This window comes from Amphibalanus amphitrite, unplaced genomic scaffold (assembly GCF_019059575.1).
Source record: "Amphibalanus amphitrite isolate SeventyFive unplaced genomic scaffold, NRLGWU_Aamphi_draft 000121F_arrow, whole genome shotgun sequence".
Taxonomy (NCBI): domain Eukaryota; kingdom Metazoa; phylum Arthropoda; class Thecostraca; order Balanomorpha; family Balanidae; genus Amphibalanus; species Amphibalanus amphitrite.
Genome location: NW_024881616.1, coordinates 316,518 through 332,905, shown reverse-complemented (window position 1 = coordinate 332,905; position 16,388 = coordinate 316,518). Strand labels below are relative to the sequence as shown.

At 50.3% G+C, this 16,388-nt stretch overlaps 2 protein-coding genes and 1 long non-coding RNA gene across 4 annotated transcripts; 2 read left to right on the top strand and 1 right to left on the bottom strand.

Moving 5' to 3' along the window:
* Positions 1-150: 150 nt before the first annotated feature.
* Positions 151-11,674, top strand: LOC122381497 (integrator complex subunit 8-like). 2 transcript variants are annotated; one of them, XM_043365728.1, is made up of 16 exons: positions 151-216; positions 1,509-1,584; positions 1,812-2,055; positions 2,470-2,685; positions 2,996-3,267; positions 3,543-3,745; positions 4,383-4,517; positions 4,775-5,143; positions 5,459-5,686; positions 6,023-6,185; positions 6,444-6,707; positions 7,064-7,188; positions 7,416-7,543; positions 9,745-9,863; positions 10,187-10,341; positions 10,750-11,674. In XM_043365728.1, exons 2-16 carry the CDS (start codon positions 1,515-1,517, stop codon positions 11,050-11,052), a joined length of 2,994 nt encoding a protein of 997 aa, XP_043221663.1. In that variant the 5' UTR covers positions 151-216; positions 1,509-1,514; the 3' UTR covers positions 11,053-11,674. The 2 variants fall into 2 exon arrangements, with proteins under 2 accessions (XP_043221663.1, XP_043221662.1); XM_043365727.1 differs by lacking the exon at positions 151-216 and adding an exon at positions 665-795.
* LOC122381500 lies at positions 8,506-9,459 on the bottom strand. Its single transcript, XR_006256533.1, has 2 exons — positions 9,379-9,459; positions 8,506-9,179 (listed from the first exon to the last, which is right to left on the bottom strand). It is a non-coding gene; the product is annotated as an uncharacterized LOC122381500 (long non-coding RNA).
* Positions 11,675-12,162: 488 nt separating the features above from the next.
* Positions 12,163-16,385, top strand: LOC122381496 (dnaJ homolog subfamily C member 22-like). The gene is made up of 8 exons (XM_043365726.1): positions 12,163-12,273; positions 12,711-12,816; positions 13,013-13,145; positions 13,429-13,573; positions 13,817-14,012; positions 14,296-14,455; positions 14,726-14,833; positions 15,232-16,385. Exons 2-8 carry the CDS (start codon positions 12,716-12,718, stop codon positions 15,451-15,453), a joined length of 1,065 nt encoding a protein of 354 aa, XP_043221661.1. The 5' UTR covers positions 12,163-12,273; positions 12,711-12,715; the 3' UTR covers positions 15,454-16,385.
* Positions 16,386-16,388: the final 3 nt, after the last annotated feature.

Here is a 16,388-nt window from a genome sequence, read left to right as displayed (position 1 = left end):
TTCCGAGCCCACCCGGGCCCGACGTAAGCCCCATCAAGATTCCGCCTTTTGACGTTGATTCCGCCCGCCTCATATGCACCTAATGACGTCATGCGGATAAAGAGCTGCCATATTTGTTACCACCCTCAAAAAGTATCATGCGTTATTTTCGCCGCAGGCCCGCATATGACATATCAAGGCCCTAATGACATATGACCGGTGGCGGCTTTCTTGCTGGTGAATGTTTATGTTTATTTATATAAAATATAAATTATTTAAAAGTTTTAATTGGGTATATCCACTGTAAATGGTAGTAGAATTGAATTAGCAGAACTTCCTGCTTACCAAGTTTTGTGTATTTCAATTCTGAAACCTATAGACGTCGCTAGAAATTATGACATTGACATCAAATTTTGTTTTGAAGGGACCCCTCACCTTGACCTTAAAAAGTTAAAGAATTGGCATAAAAGTGATGTCGCTCGGTTTAGAAAGAGCAAAAACAAATATCTCCCAAATTTCACCGAAAAATATTCACTGGTTCTCAACATATTATGCTTAAACTTTTGTTTACTCTTTCACTTTTGGACCTCCGCTATAAAGTCAAGTGTGGCAGATGCTGCGCTCAAAGCAGCGTATACCATCAAGCTTTATCAAAGGTTTTACTAAATTACTTAAAAATTTATAGATATGCACTGGTGTCACAAGTTCTAAGGGGGCGTTCAAATGCATTAATCTCCTAGAATCCGAAAACTGCAGACTTTGAAATTAAACATCTTGGAATTAAAGCATTTATTAATGTTGTGAGTACCCAAACAGGTAATTGCAAGCCAAGGACCCCAATTTGGATACCTATATCAACTCAAAACTAATGTTAAGGTGGGATGGTCACTTTAAATTTGCCTTTCTTCAGTTGTGGCTTACTCGTATTTAATATGACATGACGTGCCATGGTGCGAGGAATGTGATTGTGACAAGTTTTTTTTCTAATTATGGTGTGAAAAAAATTACTGTATTTTGTTTGACCTAAAAGTCAAAATTTGGGTGGAAAAATTGACAAAAAAGTCAATGACCAGTAGGATTAACACTATGGGTGCTATGGGTGCGATGTGATTTCCTGTCTTTCTGTGACCATCTGTTCGCAAGTTGAACATGGCAGATTATGCCCCCCCCCCCCCCCGGCCCCCCTCAGCAGGGCATGTATGGCTGAATAGCCCAGCAGGGTGCTGGTTAAGACAGATGCTTGCTACTAAATAATCTACTTACTTCCACAAGACTGTCACATTTTGTTGTCATGATAAAGCCACCATTTTCCTAAAATGCTCACTTGGTTACTAATAACTGCATTTCATTGTGTCAACATTGAATGGATCATCTTGAATGCATTATTTCTTTTGTGTGGTATTTCTAGCATTGTTAGGTAGGTCCTAACATTGCTGGTCTCTGTGACAGCAGGAGCAGGGACCAGGTCCATTGGACTACCTGTACCTGGTCCTTATGGCTATCACTAATGTGTCCCACTCATGTTGCAGGCAATCATGACAACACCTTGGTTTGAACTGCTGAGTGAGAAGAAGCTTCTCGCTCACTTGTCTTCTGATTCACCAGGTAAGGATTATGTATTTATTTTGGCTGGTGGCTTCAGTAATTTCATTACACCATATTTGTGATGTTGATTTTATGGGGCTGAAAGCTGCAGTTGCCTGCAATCGGCTGCATTAAGTAGGCACAATTTAAGTGGTAATGACATGAATTCTGGGTCCTTAGTATCACTAATTTAATCACACTCCATCCAGTAGGTATCTCTGAGACACCATCTCTAACCATCTCCGCAGACCCATCAGCCCAGGAGCTGATTGTCAAGCTGATCGCGTACGCTCCGCGCCCGGTGGTGGCCGGCGCCGATGTGGAGTTTATACCGTACGGCGGCTCGGGCGCCGACGAGCGCCGCTCGGCGGCCTCGCTCAGTCTGCAGCAGACGGCGCGCGCTGCCCGCCGAGTGGCCGGCCTGCAGTACAAACTGCTGGCCGTGCAGGTGTTCGCCCACTGCCAATGGCGCTTCCCGGCGCTCGACAAACGGTGAGCGGTGCGGCGAAACGGTCCGCGCAGGGGAGTCAATTGGTGTTGGGTGACAGTCAGCCTTCAGCATAGCGCTTAATTAGTAGGGTGATTTTATTTTGGGCATAAGGAGGGATTAATTCGCTCTTATCGTTTCTGCCTTTGTGAATTAGTAATATCGCTGCAAATCGTTCGACTCTTCGCTGCAGTTATGTATGGCTTCTAAACAGTACCCTCTTCACTTCTTGATCGTTATATCAGCTGCTATGTCAGTATGCCGTGCGTCTCATGCGTGCTCCCTCCTCCCGTCAGTGTGCCGCGTGTCTGACCCGTACCCCTCTAACCTCTTCCCGTCAGCGTGTCTGACCCGTACCCCTCCCTCCCGTCAGTGTGCTATTTGTCTTAGTTCTGACCCGTACCCCCTCCTGCCGTCAGGGTGCCGCTGCCGATGCAGCAGACGCTGCTGACCACCCTGCTGACCGTCTGCGGCGGGACGGCGCTCTCCGAGGTGGCGTGTCACGCCGACCTGGCCCTGGACTCGCTGCCGCCCCAGGCGCTGTTTGCAGTCAGCCTGTACCACCGCTGGGTGCTGTGGTCCGTCTGCCAGCTGGCCATGCCCAGTCGGCCGCAGCGCAACGCAGCCATACCGCTGTGAGTGATTGGGAGGTTAAAACACGGATCCGCCGCTGACTGCTCAGTGCTCATAGACTAGTGAGGGTGGAACGGTCTGTGTCGCGTGGTATACGTCTTGCTGGTTATTTGACGCCTTTTTTAATGTTTTTTTTTTGTTTGTTAAAATGCTGATAACTTAGGCATTTTATCGTTATTGTTGTACATTGTGGAAATGCCTTTTCGTTAAAGCCTAGATAAATGTTTTGGGTCGTATTGTCACAATAATCACGAATTGGGCTGCGCTGAGCACATCATTACGGACCCCTTTTCCTCTCCCCCCTCCCCGCAGTCCCGGCCAGCAGGACCCGGCCGTGGTGATGCCCCACGTCTCGGAGGCGGCGCGCCAGTCGGTCGAGGCGCAGGCGGCCGGCTCGCTGGAGCTGCTGGCCCGCCTGCAGGAGAGGCCGCTGCCCATGCTGCTGCCCTCGGTGCAGACGTTCGGCAGGTACACGGAGACGACGACCGAGCCCGAGCACGACTGGCAGAGCGCCGCCGCCGTCACACAGGAGGAGCTCGTCTGCCAGCTCAACTTCGAGCTCGGCAGGTACCACTTCTTCAAAGGTGGGTGCTACGTGGACAGAGACACCGATGGCCAATGACCATACGCCTACTTATTTTCACTTACGGTTCCAAGTTCAGGAAAATGGTTTTTTGCATAAACTTTGGTTGTTCGATTACCATTATGTCATTATTACAATTACTCAGCCCTTTCGAAAGAGCAACTTTGAATAGCATTGTTTTTCATGTCAGTGTTTTTTATGGTCGGAAGGTTGACTTTACCTTCGGCATCTTACACCCGAATGACACTATCTTCTGTCACGTTAACCCACCCGCAGGTGACTACAGCGACGCGGGCCTGTGTTTCACGCGCTCCGAGACGCTGTACCGCTCGGCACCGTGGCGGCGCGACTCCCAGTTCGTCTGGCTGAACGAGGCAGAGCTGACCGGGTACTGTCTGGCGGTGAGCGGCTGCCCGCCGCCGATGCCCCGACGACAGCTCTACCATAGACTGAGGAGCAGCGTGGTGAACGGATACCGGGTAAGTATATGTGTGTGGGAGGGGAAGGGGGTCAACGGAACGGATACTGGACACGGGGGCCATGCTGTGCTGGGTACTATGTAGGGCTGCAGACTGAACTTCAGTGGCTCTAGAAACATCTGAGTGCTGTGGGATGTTATAAGCTGGTGGAAAAGTAGGGACTAGTGATGTCAATTACGGAAAATCGGAATACCGATACCAAACCAAATATCAACCAAAAACGTGGGAAAATACCGAAACCAAACCAATTTGGAAACATGAGAGAAATACCAACTTTTTACCGTTTTCGTAGCCTCTTATACATTAGTGAGGATTCATGATACCGACAAAATACCAAACACATTAGGATTGAAATACCAAATACCAAGTTGGTATCGGTTTGATATCGGTATACCAAAAAGTTGGTATCCGATTGACATCTTTAGTAGGAACGGTATAAAAGACCGCTATATTTTTCGGAATTCGTCTTTTTTCAAATTTACACTTATCATCGACTCATATTCACTCTTTATTGCTTACGCCCAGGATGGCGTTTCTCGTCATTTCAGTGACGTTGTTGGTCCTATAAACATTTACACTGATCACGCTTGACGCCCAGTGCCACCTCACTGATTCACTCTGTGTCCCGCCACGTCAGGAGATCGTGGACATCCTGCTGGAGGATAACGTCAGCCAGGAGCTACCGATGACCACCCGGGACACAGTGGCGCGAGACGTGGCCGCCCTGGTGGCGCGACGCGCCGAACGCGTGCCCGCAGACCTGGCGCACAGGGTAAGGAGGACCGCAGATAGTCCGGTGGTATGCTAGTCCACGCGCAAACAGGAAATGACTGATGAGGGCAATCATCACTGAGTGAAAGTAAAGTGTAAATATTGATATTTAAATGGCCTTTTCCTGCTATGATCTTTGGTTATTTGACTATGCAAAAGTTTTTTATACGAATGGCAAAATGATTATGCCGCCGCGAATCTTGAACCAACCATATCATACCTCACTGTAATGTCACGTCCTCCCTCCCGCCCCGTCAGATCGACATTCTGAACTGCGTGCGCCGCGCGCTGGAGGACCACCACCAGGTGGTGGACCTGTCGGCGCCCCTGGCCGGCTCGGCGCGCCTGCAGCGCCTCCTGCTGGACGCGGTGCTGGAGGCCCTGCCGGCCTGCGAGTCCGCGCCGTCCCCGGACCAGTGCCGGGAGCGGCTGCGGCTGCTGCTGCTGCGCACCGGACAGCACGCACCAGGACTGGTGGCGGCGCTGGCGCACCACGGCGCCGGCGCGGCGCTCTACTCGCCAGAGGAGCTGCAGGATCTGGTGCAGCTGCATACGGAGAGTGAGGAGGCCGAGCTGCCGACCGATCCGCCACCGGCCGCCACCGGCATACACGACCCCGTGGTGGAGGTGAGGGGGAGAAGAGGGAGGGGAGGGCATACACGACCCCGTGGTGGAGGTAAGAGGGGCAGAGGGAGGAAGGAGGGACTAGACATGAAGGAGTAGATGAAAAAGGGAAGGGTACTGTATTATTGATGGCAGTTCCGGTGAATGACGAGACTGATTTTCGTCTGTGTATAAATAACCGCTGAAGCGTGCCTCATTTAGCAGCTGGTGGGCTTTGTCTGACTTGTACGATTGGTTTGATGTATCTCCGTGTAGCTGACCTGTAGTTCTCCTGTCAGGTAGGCAGTGGCTGACCTGTCCCCCCCCCCCCCCCGCCAGGTGGGCTGTCTGGAGCGGCGTCTGATGGAGTCGTACTCTCCACCGGAGCTGGCCGCCATCCTGCGCCAGCTGGCCGCCCTGAAGCCGGGCCGGCCGCTGTGGCGCGCCAACACCCACTGGCAGCTGCCCATCCCCGTACAGAGCGTTATCATGTCGCTGCCGGCCGGCTTCCTCAGAGACTACTTCTACATCGTCATGGCCAAAGCCAACGAGCTGCTCCAGCTCAAGGTGGGCTCTACGCCACAATAGCTGAGAGAGGGAGAGCTGGGAATCCGCTGGCGACAGCGGGAGATAGTCACTATAGAAGTTAATACTGTATGTCGCTTTCGTATGTCCATGACACTCCGCTTTAGGGCATGTCCTACCGCATTCGTCCATTCCCAGTGTCGATGGCGCCGTGTCTGAACTATGTAGAATGTGTTGCTTTCTTAATTATACGGTTAGATCCACCGCTGTCAGTTCGTAGATATTGTGCATTAATCAGTTGCCGTGTTTTTAGTCTCGTCCATCCAGAAGAGGGTGTCCACCGGCTTCTCTAACCGCCCCATTTGCCGCCCTGTACAGCGTTTCGACGGCTCCCGGGAGCTGCTGCAGTCCATTCTGGAGGAGGCGCAGTCGGGCCCGGCCCAGCAGACACCTACCGCTGCCAAACTGGTCCGGCTGATCGGCTGGGAAAAGCTGCTGGCCGACCTGCTGCAGCTGCTCCACAACTGGCCCAAAATCGGAGGTAAGACGACCGGGGTGATGGCAACAGTGTTGTTCGGCAGTGGTAGGAAGGACTAACGATTTCTACGTTTTAGATAGTAATCGCTGTGATTTCAGAGTTACGGTTCGTCTGCCTGATGTTCTGGCTCCGTTTTTAGTAACCATCCTCCCTCTCTCTCTCTCTCCGTCAGACTACCAGTAGCTCGTCGTCGTGTCTTGTCTCTCGGCGCTGTGTGCTATCTCGTGCCCTGTCTCACTGCCCCCTCCCTGTCTCCGTCAGACTACCGTGAGCTGACGCCGCGCGCCAAGTCGTGTCTGTCTGCGCTGAAGGGCAGTGAGGTGATCCCTCGCTCGGAGCTGGTCGAACACTGCACGCTGTACCTGCTGAACGTGTGCCAGTGGGACCACCTGATCGACCACCTCAGTGAGCAGGAGCGGCGCGGCTGGACGCAGATGGAGCTAGCCGCACTGCTGGCCGCCGTCTGCCGCGAGCTCGTCAACAAGGGAAACGACAGACAGATGTCCAGGAACCTCTGGAACGCCGGTGAGTGACTTCCTCCGGCTCCAGTCGGGTGAGGGAGAGGGGAGGTCGTTATGTCCAGGAACCTCTGGAACTCTGGTGAGCGTTGGGCTGTCAGTGAAGAAAACCTGATGGACTGTGAAAAGACAGTGTCTGTTATGGATGTTGTAGCGAGGTTTTCCCGTTTGTTTCTGCTATTGATTGACGTTTCTTTTGCCTCTTTTTCTAAAGACGGCTTCTTATGTGCCAAACTAAAGTTGTAGCAATCGTAGCGCTGACCGTAATTTGGCGTTTTACCGTATTTCAGTGACTTCAATGTTTACCGTTTCCACGTTTTTCATTCAGGCTATTCCTGCGTTCGTTATGCCCCGCTATTTCAGTGATCCCGATGTTCACCGTCTCGGGACAGCAGAAGCGGACCGCCCTGGGCACCTGTTCCTCCGTGCAGCGGGACTCGCCGCTCGCCATCATGCCCCGGACACAGCTCACGCAGTTCATACAAAAGGTAAAAGGACCGCTATCCTGCACCATATTACTGAGATTCGCTCAGTTGTTTGTAGTTTTTCATTCTCGCCAGGGAGGTTGTTTGTCGGTTTGCATCAGAAAGCAGTTTTGTGCCCGCACAACAGCATATCCCAGTCATTCATTATTTGATAGGTGAGAGGTCAATCGAGGCTTGGGATTGCGCTGCCTGTACAGCCTAATGACGGTGTCCACCCTCCTCTCCAACAGGTCCACGAGCACACTAGTCTGAGCGTGCTGACCTCACTGCTGACGCGACTGCACAACATCCTACTGGACGACTCCACCCGTGAGATGAGCCTGGAGCACGCCGGACTGTGGCCCAACGTCGTCAACAAGTGAGGATGGCAGTTAAAACCTGCAGGTCGTCGAGAGGGTGGTTGGGGTGGGCGGTAGCCATTTGCTGAATGATGAATTGATGTTTGGAGTATCATGTATTAGTTCAAATCTGCTAAACGCTGTTGGGTGGCTTTGGCAGGCGCTGTACCATCTGACGAATCGTCTAAGCACAACTCAATTTGCCCTGTTCATAGCTCAGTCAATGATGCTGAAGCATGATGATGAAATCTGCCTTAAAGTTGCCAGTATTATTTTCCAAAATGCAAGCATTTATTAATTAGCACTAGAAACATAACTGGAGCTTTATTCTGTAAGTATGGAGGGGCTAGCAATGTTACCTACATATTTTATATTATGCATATTATTTGCTTATTGTTATGCATATCTTTTCTTCCACAAACAGTTGCTCAAGATCATGCACCTAGCCTAGTGATGGCTCTGTAAAAGACATGTATTTTGGCCGATAGGTAAAAGCAGTAAGCACTGCTTATTGAGGGGGATACTCCAATGACAGGTCATACTCAATGACTGTCCATCCATAATCTTTTTTTGTTTTTAGAAATTTTGTCCGAATGGATGAATGGGTGGCATGGGCCCGGGTGCCACGCTAAGCAGTGCTTGTTGCGAATGACACCACGGACCCACCACCCCGCCTTGCCCGCGCCCGGTGTACCGGTGATAATTTGGACCGAAAGTTTAACGTGCCGCAGGTAGATGGCGGCACGGTCCCCCGGGTCTAGCGTGGCCCTGTCTCGCCAGTTGCCAGCTGGTTTAATATAGGAACGCGGGTCAAACGGCGTGGAGCTTCCCGGCCGCGAACTCGCTGCCACCGAGTTAGGAGGCGGACGCCTTATCCACTAGGCCACGGGGAGGACAAAGGGCAATCTACAAAGGATCTTAAACAAATGTGTGATTGTGTCGATGCTGCATTATCAACAAATCAATAAGCAAACATAGATGAGACAGAAGTCCATTTATTAATAAATGTTACTTTTCAGCTCTTATGTATCCCTGCAGTACAATCCCACTTATTTTGACCAGTTAAAAATGACTGGTTGGATCATACTGAACAAAATGGTGAACAAATTGCAAAATAGCACAAGTTACATAACACTCATACATGTTCGGCCTCATCCCACACTATTTTTCCTTCTTTTCATTTTCTGCTGCCTCAAGCAGTGCTGACTTGATGCCAACCTTTTTCAGTTCATCAATCAGCTCACCACTCTGGTGCATCTGCAGCAGAATGTCACACCCTCCGACAAACTCTCCATCGATGTAGATCTGTGGAATGGTGGGCCAGTTGCTGTAGTCCTTCACTCCCTGTCGGATGGACTCATCCTCCAGGACATTGTGGGCGTCATACTGAACATTGTGCATCCTCATGATCTGCACAACAGCATTGCTGAAACCACACCTTGGCTGCTCTGGAATGCCTTTCATGAAGACGACCACCTTGTTGTTCTTGACCATTGAGTCTATGCGTTCCTTCACCTCTGGTGTTGTGCTCATGTAGATTCTGCTCATCAGGCCCACATTTTTCTCCAGCAGGAGCCGTGGAAGGCGTAGGACAGAATTCATTTTCTCAGGAATTAGCTAATAGCTATGGCCTGTTAGTTGCACGCCGATATCCTCCTGTAAAACATTAAGGGGTCAGAAATCAGAATTGGAATGCGCGTAGGGTCTAGCGTAAAAGCGATGAAGATCAGGATCTCATTTAGCTGCTGCGCGCCCTAACTCTTCAACAACAACAACAACAACAGGATCTCATTCATTTCACAATTCAACAGAATAATGATCAAGTAATTTTAAAATAAAATTGATTTTTAAGTACCTACGGCACGAATTTCACCGCCAGATACTACACTTTTTGCGACTTTTCTTGTGCGTCGCTATGTATTTGCTGCGCTATTTTCGTTCCTTTGTTAGATATGGTAGCGCCCTAGTAAGAATGTCTGTGAAGGATTTCCTTTGTGAATCCGAAAAAGTTCGACAGTAACATTGTTCGTCGTCTGAAGTCTTGACCTACAACTGCATGCAATATTGATATCGCTTCAAAATTACGTTCTCCATCTTTTTACTTGTTATGACTGGCAGTGGCGGCGTATTTCTCCGTCCCTTCGTGGCTGGTGCAGTTCCTGCCCTGCCCATGGCTGTACCGCGGTGTGAGTTTTGACACCCCGCTCGCTCCGTTTTTCAGCACGAGTCTGTTCTCGCTAGGCAGTGTGTCCGAGTGCCTGCAGACGCTGCTCGCGCAGGGCATCCGCCTGTACCCGGCGCACATCCCCTGGCTGCAGGGCATGGCCGACCTCAGATACGGTTAGTGACGGGGCCAGTCGGGTGGACGGCGTTGTAAAAGTCACATTTCGAGATCAGTGTATGCCTGCCTAGCTTATTTTTTATGTCATATGAATTGTGAATCGTTGCCAGAGTTTTCGTGTTAGATATGCGTAATACATGGTTTACACTCCTATGCTACCGGAATTTCCATCGTTTTTCTTTATGTTTTCCCTGTCTCATTTTCGCCTGCTATCTTGTCACACTGTCCTGCCACAAATATCGATCATTCTTCAATTCAATTTTCGTCACCCCACTGTGTCGCCCTGCCCCGGCGCTCCGTCTGACCGTCCCCTGACTCGCAGCGGGTCACGAGCCGACCTCCTCACTGCGCCACTACCTGGAGGCGTGTCTGGTGAGCTCCGAGTACTTTTCGCGGCCCGTACCGCGCACCGTGCTCAGCGAGGCAGTGCTGCGGCGCATGATCAAATGCTGCTCGGCGCTGCACTGCTACACGCAGGTGCGGGGATGGATGGGGGGGGGGGGGGGCTGGGACGGGTACTCCGGCAATGTTAATTTGGTCGTCGGTAACGAGGCATTGAATCTAACTCGGGTAGATACTACTTAGTAAGCTGTTTTAGTATGAACGCCTACGTATGGGGACCGTGAGGAAAGCGACGCTGAAAAGTTATCGTTGTGTGTCTCTCAATTCGTCGGTCTTTCAGTTCGTTGCCGGGTTAGTGTGCTGAGCTAATTTCTCCGTGAGATTTAGGTTGAGCTTCACGACCTGCACAGTCCTCTCCCCGATCTTCATCTCTGTCTGTGATCTGAAATATGAATCTTCGGTCCGTGCCCAGGCGGCCGTGGTGTTTCAGTTCCTGTGGTTACGCTCTATGTCTCTGTTCTGACCCCCCCCCCCCCTCCTCAGGCGGCCGTGCTGTGCCAGTTCCTGGACGACGTCGACTACGCCAGCGCGTTCCAGTACGCCTCCGAGCGCAGCTGCTCGGACGCCATGGACGCCTACTACGAGTGTGTCTGGGACGTCACACTGCTCGAGTTCCTCACCAGCCTGCACCACCGGCGGGCCGAGCGCACCAAACGACAGCAGGTCATCAAACTGATCGGACAGCTGGAGCTCAACTCAAACAATAACGAGGAGATCCAGCGCGAGGCGGCGGCCGTGCGCAAGGCGCGCTTCCTCAGGGCGATGGTCAAACAGTATGCGGCGTGACGGACGGAGGGCGAGGGTGGCGCGGAGCCGCAGTGGTGGTGATGGCACGAGCTGCAGTGTTAAGGACGGCGTGGGGCCGAGGGAGGCACGGAGGGCTGTGTCGAGAGTGGGAGGCCATGGGCTGTGGTTGGTGATGTTCGGAGAAAAGGCTGTGTGGACTTGGGACACTAGGGTTCGCTCATCAGCCAGATGAGGGATTTGAAGAACCCGGCGATCCGCGCACGGCGAAACGGAGCTGATTATCTGGCTGAGCGTTTTGTCCATCCGGCTGGCAAAGCTCGTCCTTCTGGCAAAAGGCCCACGTGACTTGCAATCGCAGACCTACTCTGGCACACTTCTCGCACGATACCGAGCCTCGTATACCCTACGGGACCTGACGCCAAGCTGAGAGCCAACCCTCTGCATAATTCCACCGCTGTGCTGACGAGTGAGTTGTGGAATGAGTATGTGCTCACCGCATGAGTGGCGTGTGATCCGTGTAAATGTGGCGGCAGACTGGTCACGATGCTGCTAATGTGTGTTTCGGTGCGTGTTCGAAATATGTGCTCACATCGCATCGCATATGTTGATTTTATGTGTATTGTAATTTCATGCTGTATAAACGTACATCATCGTGTCAGAACGGTCGTTTGAAATGTCCGAACTGCATTTATTTAAGCAAGCGCTGAAGGATGGTATATTATATTTCAGTCGCCATTTTCCATGTCAGTTGGGCCAATTGGACCTTGCTTTAGATCACCATTCGTTCGACACTAGCATCTGCTGGTCTGCGTCATAAGGTTGACAATTGGTGACTGATGATACTAGTGGCGACCAAGATTCCGTGGCGAATGGCGACTGGACTGAATTTTAGAAATAATTTCATCTTGACCTGTCTCGTTGTAGTCCGTTGCTTTTCAACGAAATGCCTAGAGGGGTTGAAGAAAAAGATGCTGGTCGCAGATTCCGGTTCAATTTCAAGCGGTGATGGAAAGACAGGGCCAGGGCCAAGATTATCTTTACTAATAGACAGGGCCAGGGCGAAGACAATTTTCGTGAGCTTGGCATTCCAATGAAGCGATTTTGGCACTCAGTAAATTTGGTAGCATTCGCGTGATACATTTATGGTGCAGCTGGGACAAAATATACCGCAAAAATGACACGTAGCGGCCCGATGCCGTCTTTGGATTTCGTGATTTCGTGTCTCGATAACAATAAACTATAAAGTCGTACGACGAAGAGGTATGGGGAGATTATCTGGCAATTTTAGTTAATTCATTGACTGTAAAAATCCAAAATGTTTCGATGACCGGCATGGCCCTTGGCGTTTCTCACATTTCAATTTGGTTCAGGAATTGGAGCTGCCATCGCCATTCACATTGCTTATTGCATATTTTGCTCTCATTCCATGATCGTACAATTTTGATGTGAAATTTCGCTGTGTATTTTTTGACAAATGAAATATTTAAACAGTTCCTCTGTGTAAAAGTTTGTTGATTCTGTCGTCCCGTTTTTTAATTTCCCAAAACACAGTCACAGTGGTGGTGACTGGTGAGTGGGTAGGGTGGATGGGAAGTGCAAGCTAAGAATTCAATTTAACTACCTGCTTTTGGGCATTTTTTAGTTTTAATAGTTTTGAAATATTATATATGCTTGTCTTATGGCTGCTTGCTTTTCAGAGACAATGGCAAAAAGCACATGTGTCGCCTATCTTCTCTGGCTAACACTTGGTGTGTTCGGAGCCCATCATTTTTATTTGGGACGAGACAGACAGGCATTTCTGTGGTAAGTTTTGTGTTTTGTCATGCTGTATGAAATTTATTTTTTAATTTTCTTATTAAGCTGGGTTCTTTTCGTAAGCTAATGGAGAAGCTGTGTGATTTTTGTCATAGCCTTTGCTCATGAATGTCGAATATGAATTGCATAACGAAAGCTTACATTGAGATAGACAATAACTGCCCTAATTCATACATGTTCACAGGTTTGTGACATTTGGAGGGGTTCTCTACGGCTGGTTCAGCGACATAACAAGAATCCCAGGCTATGTTGATGACGCCAATCACGATCCAGAGTACCTAGCTGAGCTGGCTCGCAAGTTCAAAAAGCACAAGAAGGTATGAATTGCAGCAAGATTATATGACAGTTCAACATTTAGTGAATCCTTGCCAACCAAGGTTTCTTTCATAGGCTTTTGTAGGAATTGCAAATATCTCCCATGAAATTAACATGCACTTAGGTACTTACTACTTACCTATCCAATACATTAATTTACCACTGCATTGCTTTGTGTTCCAGAAGAGCAACTATCATAATGAATGGATTTTATAGTGAATGAGCAACACTCCTCTGGAAGCTCAGATTATTACACCACACTCATTACCCTCCCCTCTCGTGCAGCCGCCGGTGAGCCTGACACGCTGCACGGCCCAGCTGCTGCTCGGCATCTCCTGGGGCTACACGGCGATGGCTGCCGTGCCGGAGGACCCGCAGCTGATGCTCCGCTGGCTGGTGTACATCGTCACCCCGGTGGCCACCGCACTCGGTACGGGACCGGTGAGGAAGAGTGGGACCGGGCCGGAAAATGTCTGGAACGAACCTACTCTCTCCGTGATAATGTTTCGTATTGAATAATGGCTCGTTTCTCCGTTTTCAACGGTACCTCGTCAGCAACGCTTCACTGTCAATATCATAAATAATTTTGGGATGTCATCTGTCTGACGGTTGACTGTGTTTTCATCTCTGTTCCTCTGTTTCTCATCTCTCCTCCCGTGTCTGTGTCCTCCAGCGGTGCACACAGTGGGTAACGTGGGCCGGTGCCGCGGCGCGCTGCGCTGGCCCCTTCTGGCCGCCTTCGCCACGGTACCACTGTACTTCTGGAGTCTGCAGGTGGTCCACTACACGGCCCTGGCCAGTATCGTGGCGTTCGAGTACGGGGCCAAGGAGTGGCGGCGCACCCCGCACCCGCCCAGATCCGCCTGCAGGTTAGGAGGCGTGGGTGGAGACAGGAACTGGGATGTACGGAGTGGAGAATATAGGGAACGGGTATGGAGACGGAGATGGGTCAGAGACGAATACAGAGAAAGGGAACGGAGTTGAGCCGTGAGGACCGGCACATTGACCAATACATATCGAGCTGGAAAGTGGTTATGCCGATTAGCTACTGGCTTGGCGGCGCTCTGCCCCGCCAAGGCCGTTGCTGTTGTGCCGTTTGTGTAGGTATTGTGTGTCAGTGTTAATGACCTCGCCCATCCCTCCGCTCACCAGCCGGTTCGGCACGCTGGTCGTCTGCGTTCTGGTCTTCTACTCGGTGTGGGCCAGCTATTTCTACTTTAACGCCGCCGTCATCGACCGGCACGGAGAGAAGACCATGTTCAGGGACGCCGTCAAAAACTTCTTCAAGTCGCAGCTCTGGAAACGCATGAAGGTAGGCATGATGGGTTTTGGAGGTTGCGTTAAAGTGATGTCGTTTTAGTTTCAGTGGATAAAAGTATAACATAACATATAATGAATATGCGGGCATTTTATGTGGGCTTAGAGTAAATTTACGTCATCCTTACTCCTAAGAGGCCCTTTGATCGTTTCAAGCTTATTTTGTTTTTTGTCTTATTCGTTAAACTACGTTTACGTTCATTGGTCATCACCCCTCTCCCCCGAGTTCCATTGACCATTAACCTCATCCTCCTGTCCATTTCAGGAGGAGATAGTCCGCCTATTCGAGCTGATTCGCACTCAGGGCTGGTCGCGCGCATGGAACTCGTTCCTCGAGAGTGTGGACCCGTCAGGGCGGTACGCAGCGTTAGAGGTAAGTTACCAGTCCCTTATCGGACGCGCTGGCTCCGGGGGAAGCGTGCGCACGGTCGAAGGGGCGGGAGGGGGCAGGGGAGAACGGTATCTGCTCATAGCTGCTGGTGTGGCGATGGGTTCTATGCGAAGTGATGGCTACACTGTTGTGCCTCATCACAGACATTCTTTGATGTTTACGTGAACCCGGCCGGCCTTTCCATGTCTCTTGAACTTGTTATCGTGTTTCAAAACGAGTAGTCTCCGCCGTAAATTTGGCTTTTCCCTGCTGAATCAATACCTACCACTCTGATAGCATGCGCAGTGTTTCCAGTGGCTTAGCTTGTCTGTCGATTCTGATGGCTAATTTTACACTCTCACCACACAGCGTATAACGTTTCTGCTCCTGCTGTGCCTCAGGTGTTGGGTTTAAACAAGACGGCCACCCAGGAGGACATAACGGCCCGGTACCGCGAACTGACCAAGTCCCTGCACCCGGACCGATTTACCGACCCCGGCGAGAAGGCAAAGGCCGAGGAGGCCTTCATGGAGATCAACCTGGCCTACGACAAGCTGTCCAAGATGCGGAACAAGAGGCGGCGCAGCAACAGAGTCTCCCGGGAGGAACAGGTGGAGCTGTGAGAGGTCGGGTGACGGAGGGCTGAGGTCAGTGAAAAAGGGTTCCTCTGAGAGTGGAGGGGACGTGTTACCCCGTCCTCAGTTTTGTGAGAGTGCTGTGTTGGTTGATTCTGGGTGATTAGTGTGTAGATGGCTAGGGCACAAAGCACAGGACATAAATGCGAGGACTGCATTACGGTATACTATGCCGGTTGGTGTTATGATAGCGCAATATTTATTCTCGGGTGAAAAGTTTTTGGGAGATGGGTGTCATGCCCATGTGATATTCCATAATCTCAAAGAGCTCAACGAACAAAGAATTGGGTCGCGTCCTGGATGCGTGGCGAATGTTAATAGCTTATTAAGGACGCCCAAAAGCGTAGACAAGCTCATTGAAATGAATTAGATCCGTGGTACGTCGGCGCAACGGCTAGAAAATCCCTACTTGGTGTCAGTCACCATAACGTGCCTTATATGTCGGACTTGGCGTATTGCGGTACTCGCTGACAATATTTGAACCGTTTGTTCAATACTTTTTATGATCAATCCTACGTAAAGGATTGTTTCTTACGATGATAAAACTGGCGTGGGACTGTTGCTCATCCCGTGGATCTCGGGTGTATTTAGCTTGCCAGCAGCGTTGTTTCCGTTGCTGCTGCAGAGTAACTTGAGGCATTCCTTATTGCTACCTACTTAAGCACGGGTGTGGGGATATTGTTCTAAAGTATTAGTTTTGCCAGTACAGCTGTGATTGGATGATCACATTGTTGGCTGTTTTTGAAGCATTAGATGTTTTATTAGTCACATTAGCATTAGCTAATAGCCAGTTTTGATAATTGTTTGTTGTGGCATTCCAAATGATCTTCCCTTGCACAACGCACATTGCACAAACTTTGTTGTTTTGCGGTATAATTATTTTGACACGTTGTTTTTCTGAATATAATGATATTTCTAAGTCT

Bases quoted from the DNA above. Each gene is read 5' to 3' on its own strand.
- LOC122381497 (XM_043365728.1), top strand. From the start codon at position 1,515: ATGACAACACCTTGGTTTGAACTGCTGAGTGAGAAGAAGCTTCTCGCT. The intron at 3,268-3,542 runs GTGGGTGCTACG...ACCCACCCGCAG, and splicing joins CAGGTACCACTTCTTCAAAG to GTGACTACAGCGACGCGGGC. The intron at 9,864-10,186 runs GTTAGTGACGGG...CCTGACTCGCAG, and splicing joins CATGGCCGACCTCAGATACG to CGGGTCACGAGCCGACCTCC.
- LOC122381496 (XM_043365726.1), top strand. From the start codon at position 12,716: ATGGCAAAAAGCACATGTGTCGCCTATCTTCTCTGGCTAACACTTGGT. The intron at 14,013-14,295 runs GTTAGGAGGCGT...TCCGCTCACCAG, and splicing joins CCGCCCAGATCCGCCTGCAG to CCGGTTCGGCACGCTGGTCG. The intron at 14,834-15,231 runs GTAAGTTACCAG...GCTGTGCCTCAG, and splicing joins GGCGGTACGCAGCGTTAGAG to GTGTTGGGTTTAAACAAGAC.